The 21376-nt window shown below is 40.2% G+C and overlaps 1 protein-coding gene across 1 annotated transcript; it reads left to right on the top strand.

Annotated features, from left to right (window-relative positions):
- Window positions 1-4161: 4161 nt before the first annotated feature.
- arhgef38 (Rho guanine nucleotide exchange factor (GEF) 38) lies at window positions 4162-21368 on the top strand. The gene is made up of 14 exons (XM_073465763.1): window positions 4162-4394; window positions 10035-10219; window positions 10965-11082; window positions 11226-11373; window positions 11463-11480; window positions 11651-11850; window positions 12024-12157; window positions 12748-12852; window positions 12962-13081; window positions 13967-14347; window positions 15143-15280; window positions 16251-16452; window positions 18311-18594; window positions 20650-21368. Exons 1-14 carry the CDS (start codon window positions 4178-4180, stop codon window positions 20830-20832), a joined length of 2433 nt encoding a protein of 810 aa, XP_073321864.1. The 5' UTR covers window positions 4162-4177; the 3' UTR covers window positions 20833-21368.
- The last annotated feature ends 8 nt before the right edge of the window (window positions 21369-21376 follow it).

The raw sequence follows: 21376 nt of genomic DNA, 5'->3' as shown, positions 1-21376 counted from the left end.
TTGGTTGCAACCGGAAGTCATATCTCTTTTCTACAGTGTGTAAACTTCACAATTCTTCCATTGCATGATTCCTTTTACTGCCACCTAGCTAATCTGTTCCCACAAAACGCACAACACAAACACACGCACAGTTTCCATAGTGTTGTTAATTTCTTATCGGGCATAATGGGCATATTTAATTGATAAGCATAGCAGGAAGATCACTCTTTTTATTTTATTTTATTTTATTTTTACTCTGATGTTTGTTGGCCTGTTTAATTTTTGCTGTTTCCAGCTAACGGACTAAAAATTACTATAGTTACAATGGTTTTAGTTACTACCAGTAAAAGAAAGATAGTACAATACATGTTTATGTCTTTTGTCGCTAAGATTAGGATAAAACACAGCTTTTACAATCTATCCTTCCATGTTCAGTAGAGAAGAGTGCAGTGTTAATTAGCCTCCTCCTCCTTTCTGGGAAACTTGGCTTCCATTTTTGGAACAACCATAAAGGTCCCTGTAGCTCTTGCTTTAATGTCTCACTGCTTTTGCTTTTATAACCTGAAGTTAATGGTTTTGGTGTTGTTTATCTCCACAAAAGGGTACATCATGAGATCAAAGTCCATATGTATCCATTGTGCCTTGAACAAACACCCAACCCACTCCAAGTCACCTTGATGTGTCTCCTTTAGTGTTGCATAGGTCGGTCTATGTTCAAACAAATGACATACATGCCGGCCGCCATAAAAGCTGGTTAAACAGAATTTCAAAGTGCATGCTTTTCTTTGATACTGTTGCCAAAATACTTTGATTCTGCTGAGCACAAAATCCTGTGTGTTGCTTCAAGAAAATATTTCATGGTATAAACCTGTAATGTGGACAGAAGTATTATGACTTGACACCATGATGAAGGAGGTGAACTGGGCTGTTGTGGCAGGATTGTGTGAGACTGTTGAAGGTCCGCAGGCGGCTAAAATGTCTCTTTGATCAGTTATACCCTTGGTACTGATTAAAAAAATCTCGATTTGAGAGTCAAATGAGAAGAGTGGCCCTTCCTTCAATTTCTGTCAAGGTGCCCATAAGCTAAGCGCTCAACCATGACTCTTCCAGTGATGGTGCCCAAGTGGTGAGCAGTTAGTCTGTGGCTGTGGAAGACGTTTCATGAGTATTTCCACTTTCTGTATTCACTCGCCTGGCTGGCTCCAGCTGCTGCTGAAAAATAAGGCATATAGCGTTTGTTTCTTTTAGCATTTTATTTAAAAAAAATTTTGGCTGGAAACATGCTGTAGGTGGTCACAATCGCTTTCAAACAGAAGTGTAAAATAACGAGGATATTTATGTTTGAGGAGTATAATTCATAGTGCTTATGAGAAATCTGTTGTGAAGTAGTGAAAACAATAAGTCAATTAAAAATAAATATATAAACTATTCAAGTTAATTATCAAGCAAAAATGTCAACTATGCTCTGGTTTAAGCTTCTTCAATGTAATGATTTGTTGCTTCAAATCAATCCCTCCTGAAATTTGCAATGTTGCGATCGCCACTCTCTGTGGACCTTGCAAATTTGCAGGAGGGTTGGAGTGATTGAACAAAAAAATCATGGTACTGAAAATCATGGTACTGGACTGAAAAAAAAATAATGCATGCAGGCGGAAATTCAACCATGATGTTCTGTCTGGAGATGCAGTGACTTAAACAGACAGTGAGTGAGAAAAAGTTAAAATAAAACATGTAAAAATCCAGAAATCCAGAAAACACTTATAACCGCATACATAATGAACAAATACCAAATGCTTAGACTGAAATAACATTATGAACAGCTTGTTATCAAATACAGTTGTTACAAGAAACTCTCTTTTCACAAGGAATACATTTTCACTTAAGTGAAATTTAAAATTTGCATTTCAAAATATCCTGATTGCACAAACCATGATGATGTAGTAACTTTATTTTGACACTCAATTCACTGTAGAAACCAGAAAACATTATGTTAAGCTACAAATGTGGTTATGTTTACATTTCCATAGCCTTTGACAGAAACATGTGCTACATCGTTACAGTTCTCCCGTGATACCATGGATCATGTTCCCGAGTGCTCCATAACGACTGCTTTCTATGTGAAGTTTGAACAACTAACCATGTGCAGCTAGCCCCAGAGGATTACTGGAGGTGTGAATTCATTTGAAAGAGTACACTTCTCTCTTAGAGCAGGTCAAGAAAAGCCACACCCTGAGTGTCATGATGTCATATAAACAAACACGGTCAATGCACCGGAGATAACATTGTTTACTGACTTGCATGTTTGTATAGGGTATGTGATCGTTCAGTATGTTATGTTACAAAACCCTCCTTAGTTATGTCATACTGCTGACACTGACGTCTGTTATGTTTGAACAGAATTTAACTGTGCTTGTTTAACAGAGAAGAACATGAGACACTATATCAACATTTAATAATTTCATTCTTGAGTTTTCCTTGAATACACACATTAATGATGATGATGTCTTATGTTGGTGACCAGCTGACATATAGTGGTGAGCCATATGTGTTCATCTAGTCTAACAGAAGTTAAACAGGTGTGCAATGAGAACACTGCACAGGGATCTGAAAACACAATGGGAGCCCTCATTACCTGTGGTTCAATGGGGAGGAAATGCATCCATTCATTGTTCTGGCAAGGAACGTGGTATCTGGTTGCTATGACCAGAAATCATTGTGGCAGCTTGTGTGTTAATGAATTACCTGTCGAACCAGGTTTCCTGTCAAGTTGAGTGTCAAGTTATGGGTTGGCAATAGAAATTATACATTTTTGGATCAGGTAACAAAGATAGAAAATGCATTATATATGACAATTTGAGGATTTTTTCAAACTCAGATTTTCACCACAACCTCAAAACCACTGAAAACCAATAACCTGACACAGCTATCAGTCAACACATATGAGCGCAGCTTGTATCAAGTCCTTAAACACTGCTCAAACAATATGTACAGCGCGTGAAGGGTTTCTTTCATTTCACTAAGACCAAGCCATTATGTCGCATGAAAGTAGTTTTATTTGAAATGGCTTGAGGTTCTAGATAGCTAGGATAAGGGTTGTGTTTGGTGGATGATCAGGGTCGAGGAGAGGGATAAAGGGTGGTCGAACAGAGCATATATAGCACGGCAGCCCAAAGTGGAGCCCACGTGCAAAAGTTGGCCTGCCATAAGGTTTGATTTGTTTCTAAATAAGCACTGAGTTGCACCAGAAGTCAGTCAAATGCGGGAATATTTTTGCATCTTAACAATACGATAAAATAGATTTATGAAAAAGAGGTTGTGGTGTGCTCAAGGATTTTTATATCTTTGTATTATGAAACTCAAGAAACTTGCAGATGGTCTTGAAGAAAAGGGCCTGCATGAGAGGAAAAAACTAACTTGTAACTCATGCATGTAGCAGGAACAAAACTCAAATTAGTTTAAAAAGCCTTTATTCAAAACATGGCTATTTTTATTATTACAAAACAATAAAACGGTTTTGTCATTAAAGGTCCTCCCCAGGATACGAAATACTCTGATGAAGACCTTCAAGGTCAAATGTGGTCACTCTCACAATAAAATAGGTGTTATTTAACATTTCCTTGACTTGCTGAGAGGTTTGTTTCCGTACAGGTACACTGAAGACATAAAACATTCTCCTCAATTGATTTGGAAATTCCCTGATTCATCAGTGTGTGAAATAAAAAGCTCTCTGTATTATTGAGTGTCATTTACAGCACCCGTGCTATTTACATGAATACTTCCTTGTCAACATTTTCACTTTGTTAGAGTCTCTATGAGGCCTCTTGGCATTTTATTTGCAGCACATTTTAGTTTTAGTCGGAGCAGAAAGAAGCTGATGATCATCCCCGCTGTCTTCAAACCTTCAGGGGAGAGAAAGTGCATCTCAACACTTTCTCTCCCTTGATGAACATAAACGCCTGCAGGGAAGAACATAGCACAGCAGCGGAGAGGTGTGGCTGCATAGCTCTCATGACAGGTAGACATGGGGAGGAGCTAGATTACCTGTGCAGAGCTGGCAGTCAGTGCACAGTGGACAGAGCACCTGTTGCACTTCCCAGGCTCTGTCTCCCTCCCTTTCTCTGTTTCTCTCTCCCTCTTCCTGTCCCTCTCTCTTCCCCTCGACTGGTCTGGAGGCACCCAGCGAGCTGAGGGCCCCACCATGGATCCCAACGAGGCCGGCGGGAGCGAAAAGGAGAAGGAGAAAGAGAAGGAGAAAGTGATAAAGAGGAGGAACCGGCCTGTGTTCCTGCGTTACCTGGAGAGGAGGAAAACGGACACTATTGTGGCTGATGACACGGCCAAAGGTGACTTCAACCTGGGGACGCTGGTGAGGAGGAGCCAGTCTGACAAGACGGAGTACAGCGCAAAACTTAAAGGTACACCAGATAATGACCTCCCCTGGGGTCAAAACTATGGCAACAATCTATACACACGTGAGCCAACACTAAGTCTGAAAAGTCTCTCAACTCTTGATAACACACTGGCTAGGAGGACTTTTGGACAAGCATGTCCACTATAGATGGACTTTAAGAAGCAGAATTTATGGCTTGAGGGCAAAAATTCAACACACACACAGTATAGTACGCATTGCTATAGCTCTGGATACCAGGCACCTGTTGTGTTAGTTGAGCAGGAGATACTCCCGCAGGGATGAAGCCACATATGCAAACTGGGCTCCGAACTCAGGCACAGAGGAGTGGCTTTAGAAGTGTTCCAGGCCAGCAAGTAAACAAGACCTATACACCAGTGAAGTGTGAAGAGGGATTTGCAGATGAGTTTTCATCATCAAGTTTAGCTAAAGAGCTTAAAGAGATGTCAGACACTCAGTCGTACAGTTTGGTTTACGATGAATATAACATTAAAGGTGCACTATGTAGTTTTGGGGAAGACATTTTTATAAGGAGATAAAGATCCTCAATTACTTTTCTATGCCTAAACAAAGTAAATAAACAAACTGTCTTTGTTTTCATGACTGAAAAACTGACCTTAAAGGACAACACAATTTCAACTGTGTTCATATTTGGCGGACCCTGCCACCTTTCTAGCTTCAAACAGTGTTCTGGGGACCTTATTTTCCTCTGAGAACAGCTTGTTTATTCAGTTATGGAAAAAATAAGTATTTCTGAGTTTGAACATCTTCTCCTGAACTGCATAGCGCCCCTTTAAAAAGCGATTTGACCCAGAAAGTAAGACAGAGAGGAGAGTGAGATGCGATAAAAAAGAACAATCGTTAATCCTGCTACATGATGCCTCATCACAAAAGCTGACCTAGTCTTTTCGCACACGCACATATCCATGTTTAAGAAATAAAACTGGCTTCACCTGTCCAATGAGTGCAGTCACTGACTGAGAATGCTGCACTTCAAGCAAAATGAATGACATCACCGCCTCAGTAGGGGGTTGCTATCAAAGATTAGCTGAAGTATGTAGGCCTTCCTGTGCCACTTGTTCCTGGGTTTCCTCTTCTGTGAACAATACACATCACGTGCCAACATGAATTTAAATTAGACTTGACTTAGTAAAGTCAACTTTTCACTTCCGTCTTTGTGCTTATAAGATCACTTTCACACACACACACACACACACACACACACACACACACACACAAACACACACACTTGCTTTATCAGCAGCAGTTCTGTTTACTTGAAATAGAGACACTCCCCCTGTTTTTTTTCCACCAACATGCATCATGGCAGGCATGGTTGTCAAAAACACAGGGTTGTTTTCAGTAAACCTCTCTCCCACCCTGCTTGACATTAGCCTCACACCTGACAGGCAGTATTACATATTTACAGTGGTATTACCATTGCAAATATTGACAGAACGATGACTTCACCGAAAGAGGAAACATGTGAGCTGCAGTCAGTTCTCATCTGCTTGTCAGACAGGTTGGTCAAGCCGTAGAACCATGGCAACATGACATCAAGATGTCTAATTATTTACAGTAACTCAGTATAATACTTCTGCCAATGATTTACCAGCACAAAAAACAGCATAAAGGGACAGTAATAAACCAAATATTGACATGTACTTATCCTTAGACCAAGTTACTTTGATGTGGATTTTATATTGTTTGAGGACTGAACTCTGTGGCATTTATTAAACTAGACACAATGAAGGATAAAAGACATAGGAGGATAAATGTCCAACTTTTCTTTTCTTGAATATTTCTTGCAGGCTTTCTTCCAGTTCCTGCATTCTTTACCCAAAATATATTCTCAGTATTCTCAGTGATAAAAATCCCATTGTGCACTTCCCTGGCGTGTCATTTTTCTTGATGGCGATACATGATACACCGTGCCTTGCATTCTGTTCTGGGGCAGTCTGATGGATCCCTTTCAATGGGCTGAACGCTGAAAAGCCCTGTATCCACTTTCATGGGAACTCCTGTGCCGGCAACCATAGCTCACCAAACATACTGCTGGCTAAAGGATAAGTCAGCACGGTTTGAGCTCCACTTCTGAGTCTTGATGGGCTATAACACATTTTTTTAAATCTTTTGTAGCATTGTGAATTTGTCAGTGAGGAGCAACCTTTTCCAGTTTTCACACATAATTCAAAGTCATTTCTTGTGTTAAGACTTTGTACAGTGGCAAGAAAGTATCGGAGTGAAATGAAAAAGAGCTGAAACCAGATTAAAAATAGTTACGTGCCTCTGTCCAACGAGCTGTCAAGCTATACCCCACCTGATCTGTTTCTCACGGTTGGAGATTTCCAGTGATTCTGGGGTCTCTTCACACTGGAAGCCCACGTAGACACAAGACACTGCTGATACATGAGTGTGATACTTCTGTTACATAACATTTCCACTCGTAGCAATTTGTCCGTTGCTCCTATAATGAAAAATGTTATCTCACAGTGAAATGGTGGAACGATATTAGAAGGAGTTTATTCCAAAGCTTCAGTTGACTCAAATAACATCTAACCTTATCTACTTCTTGAAGTATTATCAGGCATCGGCAAGTTAATTAATAACTGCTGAAGGTAAAGGCTTTTGACTGCACAGTTTGGTCTTATGATGTGCTGTATTCACTGACTCCTCTTCCACAGACATCAAATCACAGGGGGAACAGAGGGGACACAACCCATCCATCCTGGGAAAAATATGATTTGCGTTTATGATTTGTGTACACTCAGTAAAAGCACATGACGTAGGTACAGTAGGTGTGTGTGTTTATGGTGGCTGACCTCCAGTAAGTAGTTCAAACAAAAGACATGTAAGACATTTCTTAACTTCTCCCACTGAATACAATAATACACATTTAGAGTTGTTATCAGTCTTCATTTTGACTGCACTGAATTAGAGGTTACTCTTTATGTTAGCTAGCGGTTAGCTTACATTTGCTAGCTAGCCACACTGACATTAGCCAGCGTTTGCAGCACTTTTAATTTGATTCAATGAGAGAAGCTGGAGAAGCTGGCAGAAGCACTTCTCTGAGTGTGTTCCAATAATTGCTCACGTTTGTTGGTTGGTTGGTTGGTTGGTTGGTTTGTCAGCAGGATTACACAAAAACTACTGAACGGATTTCCATGAAACTTGGATGGAGGATGGGTCTCATCCCAGAATAGACCCCATTAACTTTTGGATAAGGGGAGGAATTTTTTTTTTCACATTGAGAGATATGGTGTTGCATTTATAGTTTGTTACTGTTTTAGCTAAAGAAGCTGAATTAAAGAGAAAGCTGTGATTTTTTTTTATCCATCGAACCTGTTACACTGTCTTTAATCATTCAGAACAGATGAAAACAAAAAGGGGTTGGGGAGTAAAGAGTGGTGTAGTAATGAGTCCTAAAACCCAGAAATCAGTTCACTTCCGGTTCCCTCGTCTCAAAGTCAATGAATCTTTTGAATTGGTTTTCAGTTAAAAGCCTGAAATAAGGTCTGTGGTTACCACAGGCTTAAGATATTTACAAGTTTTGTTCAACAACATAAAATACACAGCTAAATGTCCCACAATTGAATTATAAAGCGCTTACATGTCTTAAAAATGGCATGTAGTTGTCACGGACATTTAGCATCATCACACCGAAAACAGAGACTCATCTACTCACTAGTCCGTCTTTACAGGCCGACTTTAGTTGCAACTATTCTAACCCTTACACAAAACAACCAGAGATTTTCAGATTTTCCGAGAGCTGATGATTCACTTCTGCAGGTGTTCATTTAATTGCTGTATCTCATGAAAAAGGTAAAATGTAAGGTGTAACTGTAAGCAGTGTTGCAGGCAGAGCGTAATCCGATCTTCACTGGAGTCAGTCAAGTCTGAACACAATCTGTACACTGTTCGCATTCATGAGGAAGGTTCTGCCCACTGGCCAGAAACACATGACCCATTCTCCTCACCTTCAGTGAAAGGCAGCTACTGCAGACTGTACTGCACCGTTCTCTCATGGCAACACTGTGGCCTTCATAGCATCTGCAACTTGACATTGCTGTTGCATCTAACATAAAAAAAATTAAAAGATTTGTATAAGGAAATAAAGGAAAAAAGGTAGATTATCCCTGATCCTATCCAACTTGTTTTCTTTGAGAATGCAACTTCCTCACTATCTTGCTTCTGAGATCTGGTCCAAACCCAGAATTACACTAATGAGAGCACATAGAAATACCATGTGTAAATACATAGGGTGTGCCTGGACTCATCATTAGCCAGATTTTTGGTCTTGGTCCTTGATCGCAACATTAAAGTGGGTCTTGGTAATATTTTCTGCACAAATTGAAATTCTCACAGTCAAATATTCTGCATGTTTACCTCTGTGTTAGTGCGTGCATATGTGTAAAATTAGTAAACCAGGAGTGTATGTATATATTCCTGTGTGCACCTGTGTGAATCAGTGTTAATGTGTGTGTGTGTGTCTTTGCATATGTAGGAGTGTGTTTATCATTGTGTGTCACTCTCCCCACCCCACACACACACTCCCAGTCTGAGCAGATGGAATGCCTGAGCACGCCGTAGCATTACATCAGCGGCACGATTAGTTCTGTAACCTGACACGAGCCTCGCAGCCTTCTGTCTTCCTCCCTCCACCTCTCTCTCTCTCTCTCTCTCTCTCTCTCTCTCTCTCTCTCTCTCTCTCTCTTCATCACTCTCTCCCCCCCCCCACCCCCAGAGAGGGAAGTGGTGTGTAGCGTCGATTAGGCAGCAAGGAAGCATCCCTCTTCCCTGAACAGACACTCCTGCCTGCCATGCAAAGCGCAGAGCAGCCACAGACTGATTAGGCAGCAGAGCAATAAAAAAAAAGGGAGAAGTGAGCCTGACTGGCATGTTAAGTGAGGCCTTTTGGCGCTTGAGTCAAAATAATTAGATCACCGTGAAATACGGCGATCTAAATGGCTGCTAGGGCGTCAAGCGGATATGTTAGAAGAGATGTAGGTTTTTCCAAGCATGCACAGCCCACAGGGCCAGGGTGTTTACCCGCATTTTTAGAAAATGTGCCACACAGATGGCTTGAAATGCTGGCAAAAACATATCATTTTTTGGGAAACTGCAGATTTATAGCAAAATGTAGGTGCACTCACATCATTATTCATTTTCTATGTTCTTGTATGACCTAAATAACTCACTGGGCCAGGTGCTGTATGGAAAGTCGATGAGGTCATTATTTGTGTCCTTTTCCCTGCCTTACAATGTCTTATACGTCTTTTAGTTTAATATCACCAGCTGGTGTTTATAAATGCCAGTGTAAATGGCAGTCAGTGTTTGTAAATGACGTTCCATGCACCTGCACACATAGATGTGTCCAAATCATATTTGCCAGGAGAATCAAATTGTTTACAAGATATTCAGCCTTTTTGTCCAGTATAGATATAAACATGATTGAGCGTGTTTCAATGCCAGCTGACATTGAAATTAACAAACATATACAACACCAAACAGCAGGGTAAAGGAGATGAATAAAAACCTCACCGGCTTTCCATATATTGACATGTGTTTAGCCCCCTAAAAATTACAGCTGAACTGATTTTTAAAAAATAATTTTATATAATTATATATAATTCCATCATTTTCTCAGAGAAAATGACACCACACGACCTGTCCACACCGCCCTCGCCAGCTCTGGACCCAGAGGAGGTCCGTTTGAGGAAGATGAACCGCAGGGCAAAGGTCATTCAGGAGCTTGTGCAGACTGAAAAGGACTTCCTCACCGACCTGGAGCTGTGCATCAGAGAGGTGGTCCAGCCTCTACGAAATTTGCAGGTAGATACTTTTCAGGACCCCAAATGAAGTCTCTTCCAGGCTAAATGTGGTATTAATCCCCACCAAAGTCTACATCATTGACTGTTTATAAAGATAGATGACACACCTTTCCACTTCCTTCCACTGTACAAATATCAGACCAGAATATCTTGGATAAGGGCACTGCCATCTTGCGCTTGTGACATCAGGTCTCAGCTGTCAACCACGACATCACGCCCTCTATACTCATTGAAACCAAGCTTATCAGAGAAATGAACACTTGAAGATACTTTGGGAACTACTTGTTTGACGTGTACTGATTTGTTTTTTTTCAGTTTGGCCCATGTCCCCTCTACTAACATGGGGGGGCTATTATCTTGCAGGACAGCCAGCCACCAGGGGGCGATCAAGATGTTTTGGCTTCACTTTAAAGAAGATAATTCTTTTATAATGATAAAAAAATTCTTGAACTAAAATCTAATTTGTTAAGTCTAATGTAAATATTGAACAAGCTGCCTCCTGAGAAAGTTGATGCAACAGTGTCATTTGCCCATTTGGTACATCTTGACAATATAATCCTAAACACGACCTTAACTGAGTCTAACCTGTCCTTATAGCAAATAGCCAGGAATCAACATTAAACTGTTCAAATAAACTGTAGAAGTTAATATAAACGACAGAAAGTGTACCATCAGAAAATTTCGACCTTCATTTGCATCCAAAGATGTCAAAACCATAAATTTACAGTTTCCTTATCCTCTGTTAGGTTGTGGATGTAGACAGGTTGTTCACCAACATGGAGACAGTGTGTGAGGTATCTGCAGCGCTTCTTCACAGACTGCATGAGGCCCTGGCTGACCCTGATCCAGAGGCAGTCGTCATAGGTAATGACATTTTCACTCTTGCCTGCCTGATTCAAGTTTATCGAAATGTTACTGCTCTGGTTAATATTCGACAAAAGATCTCACGTACTGTATTTCATGTCCTGTGTGTCATGTATTTTTTGTTTGTTTGTTTGTCTTCAAAGGTGAAGTATTCATCCAGGCGAAGGCAGCTTTAGAGGATGTATATAAGATTTACTGTTACCACCATGACGATGCCAACATGTCACTTAAATCCTATGAGAAAGAAGAGGAGATAAAGCAACATTTCACCACGTGTGTATTAGCTCTGAAGTAAGTAACTTATTATTTCAAATTTTTCATTAGTGTTTACTGCATATAATCTTGGTGCTGACTGTGTTTCTTTGTCTTTGTAACTACAGGAAAATCTATGACCAAGAGTAAGTACTATTTAATGACTGAATTCCACATTAAATATACTGTCATATTTAGATCTTGGTTGATGTGTTGTTGCTCTCGTGTATTGTTTTCTTTCCTGAATATCTGTTCGGTAGTTCATAACAGTTCATGTTGACCATTGTTTACTCTATAATGTACTTCATATGAACAGAGGGAAACCCAACCTGCTGGACATGGGTTCACTGATCATCAAACCGGTCCAGAGGATCATGAAGTACCCACTGCTGCTGAGGGAGCTGTGGCAGGCCACACCTGAAGACCACCCTGACTGTCGGCCACTGCAGGAGGCATTCACTGCCGCCAAAATCATCAATGTTAACATCAATGAGTTCAAGAGGCGAAAGGATATAGGTGAGATTTCATTCACGCTGTCATATATGTGGGTATTTATCACTGATGTCTTTTTTTTTAATCAAATTTGTGCTACAATGTCTATTCTGTATTTACTCTGACATAATTCTTTCAATTTTGGTTCAATATTCCTGCTCATTTATGTTTTTTATTTTACTTCTTAATTGTTTCAGTTATGAAGTACAAGAGGCTGGAAGATGAAGGCACACTGAGGGGCAAACTACACAAGTTCAACATTCACTCTATCCGGAAGAAAGGGGACAGGTTTGCTGGCTATCTCAAGATCCTCACTGGAGTTGAACCACAGGTAAAAAAAACAAACAAAAAAAACCCCTTCAGTTCACCCCACACTCACTGCAACTATAATAAAAAAAAGGAGTAAATGGAGCAAAAGTTATATTTGGCTGTCAGACATGACAGTTCAAACAAATTGTTGCTTTATTGCATTTGTTAATGGCATCATTCATTCATTGTTTCACCCTTTATTGTACTCAAAAGATCACTGAAGGGTGATCCTCATTCACAATGACATCGAGTCAATTACAAATAAAGAAAAGGGGAAAAAAACAAAAAAGTGATGTACAATACAAAACAAAAAAGCAATCCCTCTTTTACCTTTCTGATCATAGAAGGTAAAGATAAGTTTAGATAATTAAAATGTAAATGAAATAGGTTACAGTTATGTAAAAGCTGTAAAACTTTGCAATTATGGTAGTTAATTAGATAGATGAATATAAACACAATAAAATAAAACTCAAGTGATATAAAACAATTACAGGTAGTGGTCAGGAGGTTTAAGATCAAAAAGCCAAAAGGTAGACGTTTATTGATTTTAAGGCAAAAGCATAATTGCCATTTAACTACTTGTAAGGTGACTATTTTTTCTCTTCTTCATAGGTGAGAGATGAAGTATTTGATAGAGAGGAGAAGCTGTTCAGGAGTCTGGAGAAGGCTGTGAGGCAGCTGGTCAAGAACGTTCAATGTTACCTGCTGCACACTCAGGTAGGTACACGTTTCCTGCTACACGTTTCCTGCTACACATTTGTGTGCGTTTGAATGGTTTGATGTATTCAACCTTTCTCAAACTTGGTTCTTGATGTGTTTTCTGCAGGAGATGGTGTCTGTAGCTGTCCAGAACGTCCATGACATGGAGAACATCGTCAAGGAGCCAAGCAAAAATGGCACAAACGGCTCATCGCACAGTAATGGAAATGACCCCTATAAGCACTTTGTAAGTAGTCAAAATAAGTTGACTTTACTGTCCAGCTTTCCCTCTTCGCTGTCTTCACTGAATCTTCAGTATTTCTGTCTTTGCTGTTCCTACATGATCTCCCATTCACCCTCCTGTGAACTGTGAGTCATCTGTCACTTTGCCCACAGCTACCTGTCTTCTGTCCGTGATATTAAATGAATCCTCTCCTTCCGTTCCTTTAACCTTCCTGCTAGATCCTTCAGCAACTCTGCCAACTTCACTTTCCTACCCTCTTCTCTCAGTAGATCGCACTCTTGCCAATTCTGAGATACTTTTACCTTTCAGAAAGATTTAAGATTCTCTGTGCAGCAGTTTAGCACAGTCTCCAACCGAAGTGTACACACAAAAGCGCATGTACCCAAAGAAGGCAAGCAGCAGACATGAAAAGGATTTCAGTGAGTGTTAAAATCAAACCATGACAGCTGTAACTGATAGATGCTTTCAGAACATTTTCACCAAAGAAACTGTTCTTTTTTTACTTTACAGGCTCCACACTATAATAAATGAAATCTGGTATGTCTGCTAAAGTCTCACTTTAAGCTGAACAGTATCACTGGCTCTTGTTCGTCTGCATGCAAATCGAGCTGTAGCAGCTCCGTTGTTGTTGTGTATTCAAGATTAATGTTGAGGCGCACTTTACTGCTTCCCCTTGGAGGAAATTGCTCCGAATTAGAGACACTGCTGCATACTAAAAACAAGGCATTTAATGGATCATACATTATTTAAAATATCTTAGAAAAACAAACATAAGCACCCTATAAGTACCTGTTTACATGCACAGAATTCATAATAGTGAATACTTGTGTACACTTGCACTGGATGTCTCTATTCATCATCTTCCACCTCATTGACTTCCTCCTCCAGAAAGACAGTATGGAGCGCTTGGTTCTCGCCCCCCTTTCCTCCCTTCAAGGCATGTTCACGGCCCCACAGAAGCTCATCCAGAAGCGTTATGACAAATTGCTGGATTACTGCAGCCGCCTGGAGCGCTCCTCTTCTTTTTCATCCTCATCCTCATCCTCGTCATCCACCACCGCTTCCTCTCCTTCACTGGTGTCGGTAGACCCGCCTGGTCCCGCCAAGAGGGACTACGAAGCTCTCAATGCCTTGTTAGTGGAGGAGTTGCAGAGGTTCAACATGGCCGCCTATACCATCCTGACCAACTGTGTGGTGTATCTGGTGGCCCTGCTCAGAGGGCTGATGGACAAAATACTGCTTTGTTCCCCATCCATACAGCAGCTACCGGTGAGGATCCCACACATAAATCAAATTATTAGACACAATTTATTTTGAGTCTATTTAAAGGGTCAACATGTAAGATTTGGCCAAGATTTTAGTTTCAAACATTTAAAATATGAACCAACATTAACAACAGAATGTCAAGAAATGACGTCTATGTATTGTGTTGCAGAGATCTCTACTTTAGTTAGCATGCTAACCATCTAGCCCGAGCCAGTCCTGTCTTGTAATACCACTTTGTACCTCAAGAGGCAATAGTCCAATAGCATAGCTCCCATTTAACTGGGAGATGTAAGCAAACGGCGAGTTTGTGAAGTTTCAGAAGCTCTCTTGACTTCTTTAGTCTAATAAATAAACAAAATAAACTCAAAAAATGTCAAGAAGGGAAATATTTTTACACTTATTTTCTTTGATAATCATCAAACCAACCAAGACAAGCCTAGTTGCTGAAAGTTCATCGTAAAACACACTTTAATCAAACTCAGCATGAGCAAAATTAAACTAAGCTACAACATCTTCTCGTTCCAACAATCACTTCTAGTTTGGTCAAAAGAAATCCTTAATTCACAGGGTTAGATTTGAAAATATTTGCTGATAGGGCTGCTAGCTGCTTGGCTAACTGAGCTAACTAGCTAACCGCAGCTAATAGCTACAGCAGAGAGTATAGTGAGCAGCAGTTAGCGGTTACTCTGGTGATATACTGCCCCCTATTTGTTTGAATTGACTTTGGACAGGTGGCCATATCTTTCACAATGCACCTTTAACATTCAAACTAAAATGTGTCATGTTTGTCTTTTTCAGGCTCCGCTGTCAAACATCGCTGAAGTGCAGAACAGCATCATGGATGAGCTGAACAATCTGATGTTTGTCAAAGATAACGCACAGAAGTTAATGGAGCGGAAGGTCAGCTTCGAGAGGCAACGAGACAAGAAAATAGCGGTAAGAAAAGTGGAAGCAATCTTGAAAAGATTATTCATGTCAAAAATGTGTATTGTAACCTTCAGTCGGTAGATCCCTGGTTAGTTGTGTGAGCATCTGCAAACTCATTGGCTCCACACCCAAATAAATAATTTTCCTAAGTGACTCCAAGTATTTCACGTATAAGTGAAAGTCAAGGTATAAGTGTCTGATTTTGGGAATTTCTTGAATTTTTCTATCATATTGAGTCAATGTGTATAAGTTAAATAAATGAGTCTGATTAAATTAAATTGATGCAAACTTTACACATAAACCATATGTCATTATTCAATTGGTACATAAGTTGAGGGGAACTAAACATAATGCGTTTTACAAATGTTTATTATTCCAGTATTACGCATAAAAGTAATGCTTTAAATTGGTTATTCTGTCTTTGGTAATAATTCACACATCTAGCTATTTAAATTATACACATTGTCTCAACATGAGTCCCTAGAGAAACCCTTTACATTTAATTCTTATGTTATAGAATTAGATGGAAAATTCACATGTAAATAAAATACTTGAAGCCACCATTTTAGGCTAATTATTTTTTGATTGCAGGTTAAAAAAAAGGTCCTGCATATTCCTCCGAGTCTTTCAAAATGTTTCGAACCAATTCCAAGCCGTAAACGAGCAGCTATGAGTCTTATCAAAGGCAGACATAGTGAACAGCTCCAGGCTGTGATTAACTGGGGCACTTGACAACCCAAATCAGGTATCAGTCCTCAGAGACTTGTATATATATATGTGTGTGTAGGTGTACACATATGCATGCACACCTGTACATATATGAGATTTTTAAACTAACACCCCCAGGAGCTTATTGCCTTTCCACCTCCCGAGAATAACCTCGCACGTTGATAACCAACAACATGCCTACATGTGCCCACACACCAGACCCACTTCAAATAATTACACCAACACACCTTTGTGCCGTGCTGTTCTCCAGGTGCCGGAGGTGCAGCATCAAACCGAGGAGCAGCGCGCCTGGCTGCTGGCAGAACACCCACTGAGCCGTCTGTACCAGCTGAAGAGGAAGTGCAATGGCTGCCAGGAGCAGGACCTCAGCCTGCTGGAGGGAGAGCTGGTGGCCCTACTGGAGGACACGGACCCATTAGGCAGCAGCAGCCGCTGGCTGGTTCACACTGGAGGCAAGTGTGTGTGTGTGTGTATGTGTGTGTGTGTGTGTGTGTGTGTGTGTGTGTGCAGAAGGACAAAGGCCCTCAGGGCAGAGGTAGCTCCCGGCGCATTGTGTTTGTAAGACACACAAAGTGAATTAAGTTATCACATTAGATCATCATCTGCAGGTCTGGTCGGTATAGGTTTTCTTTTATACACTTTCCTCTGTGAATACACCTGCATCTATTAGACGACTGAGGCTGTGTAGACACACCAAACTTTACTTTCTAACACCGACAAGTCAACACACAAGAATCAGTCCCAGGAGCTCTTGTGATGTCATGGTTGCTGGTACCTCTTTGCCTGCCTCTGGAGATGGTTGCCTCACAACAGGGCCAACTCCATAGCTTATCTCCATCTCCCCTCTACGTCTCGCAGAGGCACCTGAGATCCCGATGTCTTGTTTGGAACAAACCGCTGCGCGTTGTAAGCAGTGTTACTTAGAGTACAAAGCTTCTCCCTATGGGTATTCAGAAACAAGGACGGAGAGACGCCGCTTGCGCGCCTCTCTGTACTCTGCAATAACAAGTTCTTTTTTATGAGTGCTCGAAAAAAAAAAAAATGAGTGTGTGTGTTTCTTGGTGCAAAGTACATTCTTCACAGACTTGTCTTTTCCTCTGGGATTACAAGCATTCCCAGGAAGTTGTTGTTCATTCTTCTGTTGATATCAACACTATGAATATGCTCGCCTCATATTTACACATTCCTCAGTTCGCTCACGTGGATTTAAGATTGTGTAAGCAAATGCTGGAGCTTTTTGCTTAGAGTCTTAATGTAATGTACATGCAGCCCCATACTTTAAACAGACAATTATCCAGATTTCTTTTTATGAAGCTGGGAAATGTCCTATAAAGTACAAGTTGTTTTGTAAATACCTTATTTTTGAAAAATTAAAAAGTCAGTTCGCACAAATTACAAATTCTTGGCCAGATTTTTCCTCCCAAAGAGTAAGAATTAGTCATCTGTCCAATTTATACTCAAAACAAATAGAGAGCAAAATATAACCAGCGTAACCGCTGAGTGCTGCCAACTAGAGCTGCCTTTAGCTGGTTAGCCCAGTTAGCTGTGCAGCTAGCGGTTCGGACTGGGAGCTCAGGGATTGTTAGTGTTACGTTGCTAGCACGAGAGCTTTGAACCGGGATGGGCCGGGGCTAGCTGGTTAGCATGCTAACATAAATAGATATCTGTACAATAAATACATAGACATAATATCAAAACTGCTATTTATTCACATGCTGTTGATAATCTTGGTTATTTTTTTAATGCTTTCAACTAAAATTTTTACACATTTGAAAAACTCAACATCCTGGTCATTCCAGATATTACACTGACATCACTGAGAACATTTTTTCTTACCTCCGCCAAGGAGGTTATGTTTTCACCTTTGTCCATTTGTTGGTTTGTGAGCAGGATTACACAAAAACTATAAACAGATTTCCACAAAAGTCAGATGGAGGATGGGTCTCAGCCCAAAATAAACCCCATTAACTTTTGGTTTGGGTTCCGATAAAGGGATGGGTCCAGGAATTTTTGGTCACTTTCTTTCACATTGCGAGGTGGCTGAGTGCCATTCTAGTTGGAATTAATTTTTACAGCATCAATTGAATGTATAAAAATGGTTGACAGTATATTTGGAGGATTATCCAGACAACTGATATTAAGGTGCTGTGTTGATTTTCAGTGTTTTGAGCACAACAAACAACATTACATTCACCCACATTTTGAGTTGCATACCTCAAAACCTGGACTAAACAAAACTGTCAGCAACACTAAAGAAAAGTACTCTAAGGTCAAACATCCTGACAACTTGTCCTGTTGTGTCACTGTTAGGTGCACAGGGCTACGTCTACTCCACCTTCCTGAAGCCGTACAACCCTCTGAGGGACTCCCAGCGGGGAGGCCAGATGGTCCGAGAGCAGCAGCAGCAGCAGCCGCCTGCCATGGTGGACGAGGACTTTGACGACCTCAGTCTGTTCGTGTCAGGCAGTGGCAGCAGCAGCCTGCGCAGCTTTAACCTCAACTCCACCGACAGCAGCTCAACCCTCTCCGGACTACAGGGGGAGCAAGAGAGCCCCGAAGACCTGGAGGACACACTGGACACAGAGGCTCAGCAGGTGTGTGTGTGTTGTCAGAACTGTTCTTGCACCATATGGATGTCATTTTAAGACACTGCAGTGCTTAGGACTGAGAGACAGGTTAAAAAAACTTTGTTTAACTGAGTTGGGTTTCCAGCTTGAGGTCAGTCAAGGTCAAGAAGATTAACGTCCTTTGAGAAGTTTTGCAAAATGAACAGTTGCAGAGAGACTGTATGTCAGCATGTACATACAGTAAGTGTGGGTACAGACAAACAAATAAACAGAATCACAACAAACCAAGCACCGCATTAACCTCATAAATACAAAAATATAACGGCTCAGCAGGCTGTGTAACTTTAACGGCAGTGCTTCCTCACACATGAGCCTCCACCTGTAAAATATGAAGGTTGTTATTACAGAGGGCCAGTAAAACTGTGGCGTGCAGTTAGATATAGTGGATGAGCAGGAGTTCTGCCAGTGATAGCTTCACAGTGTCTCTCTCTAGCTTGCATTGAAATTAAATGGGGTGAATAGCATTACACAATGACGGCGATGTCACTTTGGCTCCACACTCCCGGGCTTTGTCGACCTTTTGGTCATGTCTTCATCTCGTATGACTACCCAATCAGCCTCTGATCTGCATCGTAACACGACGCAGTTATTTGTCTTAAAAAATAAAATGTTGACGAGGATCAGTAGACTGCAGCCAATGAAAATTAAGACTGGTGGTGACATTTTGTCCATGTGGAAAGCTGATAAACAGTGCCCCCTTCTGGATTTGCAGGAGAATACATACATTTGAATATTATTTCAGTGCAGGTTTAGATTTGGTATTTACAGTACTATTTAGTTTGTAATTCTAGTGGTGGAGGAGTACTCAGATACTTTACTGAAGTAAATGAACTTAAAGTATTTACTTAAAGTATTGAAAAGTACTTAACTGTACTCAGTGCAGCAAAATATCCCCTGTGGCTATTATAATAGTACATTTTCTATTATTATTACTTATGTATTAATATGACAGCAAGATTTTACTGTTGTAGTTGGCTGAGGTGGAGATTTAATAATTATGATATAGGACTGTATCTTCTACTGATTTTTTTACATTATAGATTAGATATAGATTGTTTGGTTTGTAAAAAAAAACAAAATCTGAAAATTGTGAGACGTGCTATCACAATTACTCAGAGCTACAAGTTACATCTTCACAGTGCCTGTTTAGTCCAACAAACAGTCCAAACTTCCAAATTACTAAGAAAAAATTTGAATTATTAAAAGGAAAAGCAGCAAATCTTCAGATTTGAGAGCTAGAACCATGAAGTGATTTGAGTGGAAAATAACAAAAACGATTATAAAAGTAGTTATCAATATATTTTCCGGAATCGACTACTTGATTAACTGACTTATATTTTCAGATCAAATCATATTTTATAAGCTCTTTATATGCTCTTTATAAGATTACAAAATCTTATTTGTAAAGTAACTAGTAACTAAAGCTGGCAGACAAATGTGGTTACAGTACAAAGTACAATATTTCCCTCTGAGATGTAGTGGAGAAGAAGTAGAAAGTGGCATGAAAAGACTGAAGTAAAGTACAAGCACCTCAAATGTGTCCTTAGTTACAGTCTACATCGTCAGCAGCACTTAAAGCAACATTATGTAACTTTTTTTTAAACCTTAAAATAACAGCTTCAAAATCATGTTGATGGTACGGTGTCTTGTAACAGGGTGAGTGGTGTCTCTGTCTCAGCTATCACTTGTTTCTGCACTATGTAACTTAAGTGAGAGGGTAGGGATCACAGCAAACATGCATGTTTACTTCAACATACACGTTTTCAGGACATAACATTGTTATGATGTAATGAGTTTTGTTTGGAGTTAGCACCTACATTACATCTGACAAATTGTTACAGACCTGGGATTTGGTATTTATGGAAGTTGTGTTGCACTCAGAAACTGTGGGGGGTGCAAATCGCACCATTTTCTTACATAAGGTTTTTTTAATACAACAAACAAATAAACCCTGTACACTATTGCTATCAAAAGAAACATTATTTGTTCCTGACTACATCCGAATTGTGTCTCCTTCCACAGTTTTATGCCGTTTATGCATTTCAAGCTCGCTGTGACCAGGAGCTGACCTTGCAGGAGTACCAGCATGTCCGGATCCTCAAGTTCTCTGACCTGGGAGGCAACAAGGACTGGTGGTTAGCGGAGTGTAACGGACAGAGGGGATACGTTCCTGCCAACTACCTTGGCAGGATGTCTTACGCATAAATAGAGGCCCTCTATGATAGCAAGAAAACAGAAACACCAAGAGCACCAGACCCAGAAAAACCACCATGTGGCATTTAGAGCAAATGTCTCCGCTCACTTTTTAATACAGAACTAAAATAGTCCCGACAGTAATACACGCTCTGCTTTGTGAAATTGCACTAGGTATCACTACATGTTATCAGATGTCTCTTACCAAAAGTGTTAAATCTGCTTTGCCTTCAGAAGATCATAACAAGAGAACTCACCAATGGAACCAATAATCTGTGATATAGTGATATATAAATGATGGTAGGAACACACAGGGCACTGTGCTGAGCACTTTTTGTACTTCAGTGTTGTAGAGTCTATATTGATAATGAAGCGATTTATTCATGAAGTTAATTTTATATGTGAACTGATTTACAGATGAAGTCGATGTTATATGTGAAATAATTAATACATGAAGTATATGGTTTATGTGAATGTGAAATGAAGAAATCTATGTCATCATTTATATTTTAACAGTTATGTCATGAATAAACATGATCTGTTCTCCATTTTTCCT

This window comes from Pagrus major, chromosome 1, assembly GCF_040436345.1.
Source record: "Pagrus major chromosome 1, Pma_NU_1.0".
Taxonomy (NCBI): Eukaryota; Metazoa; Chordata; class Actinopteri; order Spariformes; family Sparidae; genus Pagrus; species Pagrus major.
The sequence above is the reverse complement of the archived record's forward strand: the minus strand, read 5'-3'. Positions and strand labels throughout refer to the sequence as shown.